This window comes from Setaria italica, chromosome II, assembly GCF_000263155.2.
Source record: "Setaria italica strain Yugu1 chromosome II, Setaria_italica_v2.0, whole genome shotgun sequence".
Classification (NCBI taxonomy): Eukaryota; Viridiplantae; Streptophyta; class Magnoliopsida; order Poales; family Poaceae; genus Setaria; species Setaria italica.
In genome coordinates, this window is record NC_028451.1 from 30046134 (window position 1) to 30053362 (window position 7229).

General features: G+C 49.9%; 1 protein-coding gene across 1 annotated transcript; it reads right to left on the bottom strand.

Moving 5' to 3' along the window:
* Positions 1-2864: 2864 nt before the first annotated feature.
* On the bottom strand, positions 2865-6341 carry LOC101763047 (uncharacterized protein At1g66480). The gene is made up of 2 exons (XM_004956717.2): positions 5541-6341; positions 2865-3317 (listed from the first exon to the last, which is right to left on the bottom strand). The coding sequence occupies exons 1-2, from the start codon at positions 6204-6206 to the stop codon at positions 3273-3275; spliced, it is 711 nt and encodes a 236-aa protein (XP_004956774.1). The 5' UTR covers positions 6207-6341; the 3' UTR covers positions 2865-3272.
* Between the last annotated feature and the right edge of the window lie 888 nt (positions 6342-7229).

Sequence of the window (7229 nt, forward strand, 5' to 3'; positions counted from 1 at the left end):
TCACTTGACTGTTTCCCTCATGAAAACTCTAAAGTCAGGACCAAATCTCATGAGTCAGAGATAGATCCTCAACACGATCAAACTCAGCAAACAAGATATCAACCGCCTTGTTGTTGGTGTGATATTTATCTCTTTCATCTTGAGTCAAGCGAGTTGCTGGAATCACATAAGTAACATCCTGAGTGATTTCCCAAACCTCTGCTCCTCTACTATTTAGATGGGCTCTCATACGAGTTTTTCAATACCGATAGTCAGAGCCATCAAAGTAGGGTGCAGCGGTCGAGGAAAACGCTCAAAGGTTGTCATAATGGGTTTCGAAACCGATTAGGGTATGGAGAAATCTTAACCAGCTTTAATACCAATTCTAGGATCGGAATGGGCGACCAGAGGGAGGGGTGAATGGGAGCCGATTAAAATTATTTTCTTGAATAAAGGAATTCAGCATATATCCCAAAACCACCCTACACACCTCTCTTTTAGAATTGTCAGATCCACATAGCTAAATAAGATGCTACTGGACCTAGGAACAATACCAAGAAACCCTTAACACAAAGCGGAAGCAAGCACGGAAAGGGCTAAGGCAAAATAAGAGCTTCAGAGAAAAATTGGAAATACTAGAATCAAAATTGGAGCGAAATATTCACAGAATCGGAAGGGAATCTTCCGAAACTGGAGCTTCCTCTTTTCAAAAACCGGAACCTCCGATTTTGCCCAGACAGACTGAAGGAGCTCCAAGAAAAATAGCAAAACTCAACCAAACGAACTCCAAAATTCACGAGATTTGGACCATGGCTTTCCAAGACTGTTAAGAGTCTATTCCCAAGAGATCTCCCCAAAATAAAAAAGTTGCAAAAACTGGAACTTCCTATTTTGTAAAATCGGAACTTCCTGTTTTTCCCTGCGCGGGTCAAGATCCAAAGAAAAGGGAAACTCGATCAAATGTCCAAACTTCATGAAACTTTAGCCAGAGGTTCGCCTAGAAGCAATGAGTCTTCATCCAAAAGATCTGCTTGAAAAGCAAGACTTTACCTTGAAATTTATGATTTCGGTCAAGAACGAAAGAGAGGAATAGTTATTGGGAAAACTACAATTCATGCTGAATCTGTGGGGGATTTAAGGAGGGATCACATTATAGATGCTCACAAGGATCCTAGCAATAATTTCCCCCAACAAATCTCGAGGGATGAGGGCTCAAAATCGAAGAACGAAAAATACTCGAAAATACCGGAAAAGAAAAATGGGAGAAACCAAAAGATTTAACCACAGATTTAAACCACAAACTTGACTAAATTACAAGGACAACATCTTTACAAGATGAGGAGTAGCCCCCTCTCTTCATCCACCCACTAAAATGAAGAAATCAAGAGAAAAGAGCAATCATCCTCTCATCTCCCTCTCTACTCTCTCTCTCTAAGCATTTGGCTAGCCTCTAAGTAAATGAATTAGGCTTTCTAACAAGGGTACTGAAACAACCATCCATCGACCCATACATATAGTCCATGACAAATGACTAAACTACCCCTACAGCTACAACTAAAATAACCGCCCACGCAGAGGTATTTTGGTCCAGTTTTTTGTAGACGCATCGGATGGACACGCCACCTCCACGACTTTGCTTCGCCTCGACGCAAGTTTCGCGATGATACCACGTGCCCTCCTTCTTGAAGCTCCGGCTGCACCGAGCTCGCCCCCAGTTTTGAGGCCCAAACCAGGAAACCTACCTGCGCGGTGGTTTTGAGGCGCAAACCGTTCATCTCCGATTGGCCGCCACGCGACCTCCTCGATGTCAATGCGTGTCCGGCCTCCGCCGAGCCTCAGGCTCGACTCGACTGACGCCGTCTCCATCCGTCATGTTCTCTCGCTCTTCCATGCATTATGTGGACCGCCCAGACTCCTCGGGTCCATCGGTCCAAGCCTACTCGCGTTCATCCTTCATCACCCTTGGTCCATCGGTATAAATCTTTCGTTTGAACTTCACCGCACGCCGTTGGCCACCATGTCACATCCTACGCCTGCATATCATAAACGAAGAGCAACATCAAACTACATAACATTGTCATCACTCATCATCCAAAGGTGCCCAACATTGACCCTCAATTCTCTAATCTGACGAACGTCGCCGTTTCATTAGAGTGGGCTCCAGAAAATAGAAATGAGTCAATGACCGTGTCTAACGGTGGCGATAATTTGCTTCCTCTGAAAATCTGGAAATCTGAAATGACCGTCGCCGTTCATCAAAGTTTGCATCCTCTAAAAATCTGATAGAGGATTTCGCCGGCTCAAAATCAATGTCAAGTTACTTCGCCCACTTTTGTCGGCCTGGCCCAAACAGGTGACGGGCCTTTCTGCGCAGCTGTTCCAGCAGCCATCGTCGTCGTTTCTTTTCTGGGCTACGCCGACGCGGGCCACCCAGGTCGCCTCTCCCGCACGACGCCGCCCCAGCTCTGAATGAAGCGCTGATTGACCTTTCCCACCTCCTTCCTAGCCGCAAATATTTGAGTGGGTGCCGATTTTGTTGGCTCGGTGCAGCGGCGGCAGTCCTGTCCAAAAAGATGAGCATCACGAGCAGATGCGGCGACGGCGACGGCCACGGCAGAAGCGGCGCAGGATAAACGACAGACGGCGCCGCCGGCCTCGTGGCCGTAGGCGATGGGACGACCGCATGCGCCGCCACAAGTATCGCCCATTCATATGCACGCGCGCGTGCCGCCGACGCGTACGTCGGCGTCGCCGTAGTAGCAGTGCCCATCGGGCATCGGCTCGACCAGGCCATCACCGCCGCGGCCAAAAAGGCAAAAGCAAAGCCGACATCGCTATATTAGAGCCGCCCTTTGCAAACCACCGGTGCAACGGGGAAATGAATGTGTACAATAAGGTAAAGCTAGTAATATCTTGCTAATTATATATATACATTCTGATTCAGTGACTCATTCACACTGATCGTCTGATCATGGTGGTTGCTGCAGTCTGCAGATGCCATGTCTCACACCAGTACAGTACAAAGCTTTTCTTCATTTTTCTCTGCTTCCTAATTAACTACTACTACTACATATACTTTTTCTTTTTTTCTGAGATTGCCTAAGACTTAAAAAGACTTGGGGAATTGCTAGGGAGATTAGATAGGAAGCCATAGGTGTCCGAGCAGCTTCTCATGTTCCAAGCCCCAGCAACTCCTCTAGCCCTCTCTCGCCGAAGAGATCGATCGACGACTAAAGGGAGAAAAACCCAAGAAGAAAGGCAAAGCAAGAGTATGCTTTGAGATCCCCGCCGTGTCATCCGATGATCTCGTCAGGAACCGCCATGAACCTCGTACGCTTCTGCAAGAGGCCGGGGGGGAATTGATCAGAATGCGAATTCAGGTTTATAATAACAGTAAGAAATAGACGGATGAGGGAATGCCATGCAGTAATGTAAACAGACGCGTAGTAAGGCATCGCTGAATCCGGCAAAGTCGGAGCGATCGTGATGGGTCGTTGGAGGGGGGCCTTGACAAATGATCGAGCGCGGTTTCTCCCTTGAAAGGAACGCATCGTGAACCAAACCACTTAGGACACTACCCCTATGCTCTCTCCTCCCTTTCTCCCTTTTGTACTACTACCAGGAAAACAAAAGCAAAGTTATGGTTCATGATTGTCCTCAGCCAGTCCGGACTAATAACGACCTGATTGGGCGACATCAGGAGACAGTAAAACGATGAAGAGGACTAATACTGTTCCTTCAAGCTTGATGAGTACCACAACTTTGACTTAATCACCTCGTCGTTACTCCTACCAACTCTTGGCAGATAGTGCATGTGCTGCTTTAACCACTAGCACTATTTTTTTTTCTTACCCCACCAGCTCATTTATCCATACTACTATCTCGTGATATATTAACCCGGCCAAATGCACAACCTTTTATTCAGAAATATACTTATAACCCAAAGACTGAAGAATAAGATGATCGCATGCCTACGACTGAAAACGTCAGGAGGAATTAGCACACCACACCACCGGTCCTTATCCTCCTTGGGAGCCAGGTCAACCCTCCACCAATCATAATAAACGGTTTCCTATTCCCTCCAAACAGTACGCTCGCACGGGCCGTGCCGTGGTACAGCGCCCCGGGCCTCGCGGTTAGTCTACCGGACACGGAATCTTAGGCACATGCACGGGCGATGAGCCGGACGCGTGCGCGCTCGCCCTCGCGTGACGTACTGACGTGGAGCCATTAGCAAGGCTCGCGGAAAGCTAATGAGATGAGATGGTGAGGTAGCTAGTGAGTACTGTGCCGGATTTGTCAAGGAGGCAGGACCAGCGGCAAGCGAGCACCTAATTCGCCAAAACCAGTCCCGAACTGGCGTTTTATTTTCTTCTTCGGCAAGGGGAAGAGGCTGACTTGACCTGACCTGCCTCTTAGTAGTTAATGTGGCCTTTAGGTTTGTCGGCCTACGGTCGTCAGAAAAGAGAGGCACTGCTGTACTCATTCCGTCCCAAATTATTATTTATTTTAATTTTATTAGGTACATAGCTTCTACTATGTATCTATAAAATTTAAAATGAATGGTAATTTGGGACGGAAGGAGTACCAAATGCACGCTCTAACTCTAACTCGGTGCAGTGTGTCTTCTAGATCGAGATTTTGTCACGAATTTCTTCTGTATAACGATGCTAGCAGCTCGGGAATCATGACGCACCATGCGCGGTGAGGCGTATAATTAGGAGTACCATACTGCTTGCTACTAGATCGCTAGCATACAAAACGGCACAGGTGTGAGATGCCGCTGCGTGCGCTCTTGTTCGCTGGCCCGCAGCGTCGCCTTGCGCCAACGTCCCTCCTAATCCCTAGTACTAGGCTCCTACTGCATCATGCGCGGAAGGCCTTGGAAGGTTCGACCCGGCCACTCGCTGGTCGCTGCCACGCACGGGCGCGGGCACACCACGTGAGCGCGGGGCGATGCGGATCGAGCGCACTGCGGCGCATGACGGCCGGAGCGCGCCCACGTACGGAGCAAGGCAGAGAGTGGCATGGAAAGGTGGAGCGGGGAGCGAGCGGGGAGCGCCCACACGTCGCCGAGCCCCAAAAAGGTGGATGCCCGCGTGCGCGCGCGCGAGGTTGCCACGGCACGGATCAAATCATCAAAGATGCCATGATCAACCCACCCACGCGATTCACATCCCCTAGCTAGCGCTCCTCCAGGGACAAACATCTAGCTCGCGTTTCTCGTATGTTCGTTCACGTCCTGTTCATTTGGGTATCCAGTATCCTAGTCCTAGGGTGAACTCGTGCTTTTAAGATTTGTGAAGTTTCAGAAAAATGATTAGATGGTAATCACCTTTTGCTGCTAGCAGCCCAACTAAAAGCCTTGTTTAAAGCTACAACTCAGAGGAGCAGTTGTGGGATGCTACAAGTAGCTACTAGTAGTATTGTACTTACTGCTACCAATTATAATTCAATCGAACTATGGAAAGGGATCGATGCAACGTAACAAACGGGATTTTGATTGCGGAAAGGAAAATGACGGCAGCGAGGCCGATGGGCATGCGGCAAGCGGGGCTCACCTCTCTCTTCAAGCCAGCAGTCGTCGTCGTCGCGTTCCTGCCGGACAGCGCGGAACGCGCCACCGGCGGCGGGGCCGCGGCGGCGCCCTGGTCCCTGGCCACGCACAGCTGCATGATCCGCTCGGCGGCCTCGGCGGGGTCCCTGCTCTCCTTCATCAGCCGCGCCACCTCCGCCTTGGGCAGCCGCATCCGCAGCCGCACCGCGCCGTCCGCGCCGACCTCCACGGACGACGGCGGCTTGTTCGGGGACCCGCCGGCGCCCACCGCGGCGAGGCGCGCGGCCGACGACGGCATGATGGACGCCACGTCCGACACGGTGCGCCGGGACAGCATCAGGCTCTCGAGACGTTCCCGGGCGCCCACGTGCAGAGCGCCCGACCACGTCTTGCGCGGCGCGCGCGGGTCGTCGTCGCCGGCGCAACCTACGGCGGCGCCGCGCGGGATCTGGACGAGGAAGTAGAGCTTCCCGGGCTTGAGCGGCGCGTCGCGGTCTAGCGGCCGGGCGCGCACGCCGAGCCGGCGGACCTCCTCGGACTCGAGCAGCTGGTGGCCTGGGTGGCCGCGCAGCGCGGCGCCCGCCGCGGCGGGGGTCTTGTATCGGAACGTCGCGCCGTCCACCGTCATCACCTTGGCCGCGCGCCGGCGGCCGGCAAGAGCGTTGCCCATTACGGCGCGGCGCGAGAGCAGCTGGCCTTTTTTTGCTCCTCGGGAGAGGTGGGGGCGCGCGCGCGTGCGCGGGTGTTGCTAGCGAGGAGCTTTGGGGGGTTGGGGTTGAGAACGTACGTGAGGTGAGGTTGGAGTTGGAGTGAGAGAGGGAAAGAGAGACGAGGTGGAGGTTATAAAGGTTGTCGGGTGCGCTTGGAGCCTTTGGAGTTTGGTTTGGTGTCAACAAATCTCCGGTGTGTCCTGCTTGGCGCCGCTGGGATAGTACAAAGGGAACCGTCGGCTCTCTGTGTGTCAGTTAAGTTGTATTATACGAGGCTCGTGTCAAATCTCCGTGTTCTTCTTGCCGAAAGTAGTATTGGATAGTAACAATGGTCAATAATTCTGCTGCTACATTGTACTCCTGCTACCACGAGCATGCAAATGGGTACTTTTTATTTTCTATACGAGCCTGCAAATTGAAACTCCCAGCATCCCAAATTACTATTCGTTTTAACTTTTCTACGTACACATCTTTTCATATATATATATATATATATATATATATATATATATATATATATATATATGCTTAGATACATAGAAAAAAGATATTAAAAAAGTCAATAAATCCTAATTTAGGACGGATAAAGTACCTTTTATCTTTTATTTGCTACGCTATAATTTCTCCAATCAATCCCATCCATTACTACTTCTCCTTGAAAGGATGAGAAATTAGCGCATTAACATATCCTTTAACGGTAGCAAAACACGATATATTCTCTCATGCTGCGTATTCTTTTTTTTACAAGTACTCATGCTGCATATTCTATTATTAGCATACATACTTCCTCCGTCCTGTAATACAAGGCATCCAAGCATTTAAAATTTATCCTTAAAAATAAGATATTGTAGATACATGTGGATGATTGTCATTTAATTCTTTCTAGGATTAACAAGATAAGGGTGGCTGATTGGTGGATTATTATTAAAAATAAGTTTTTATTATCTGTAACTACCATTAACTCAGGGGTGCACGCGTCTATT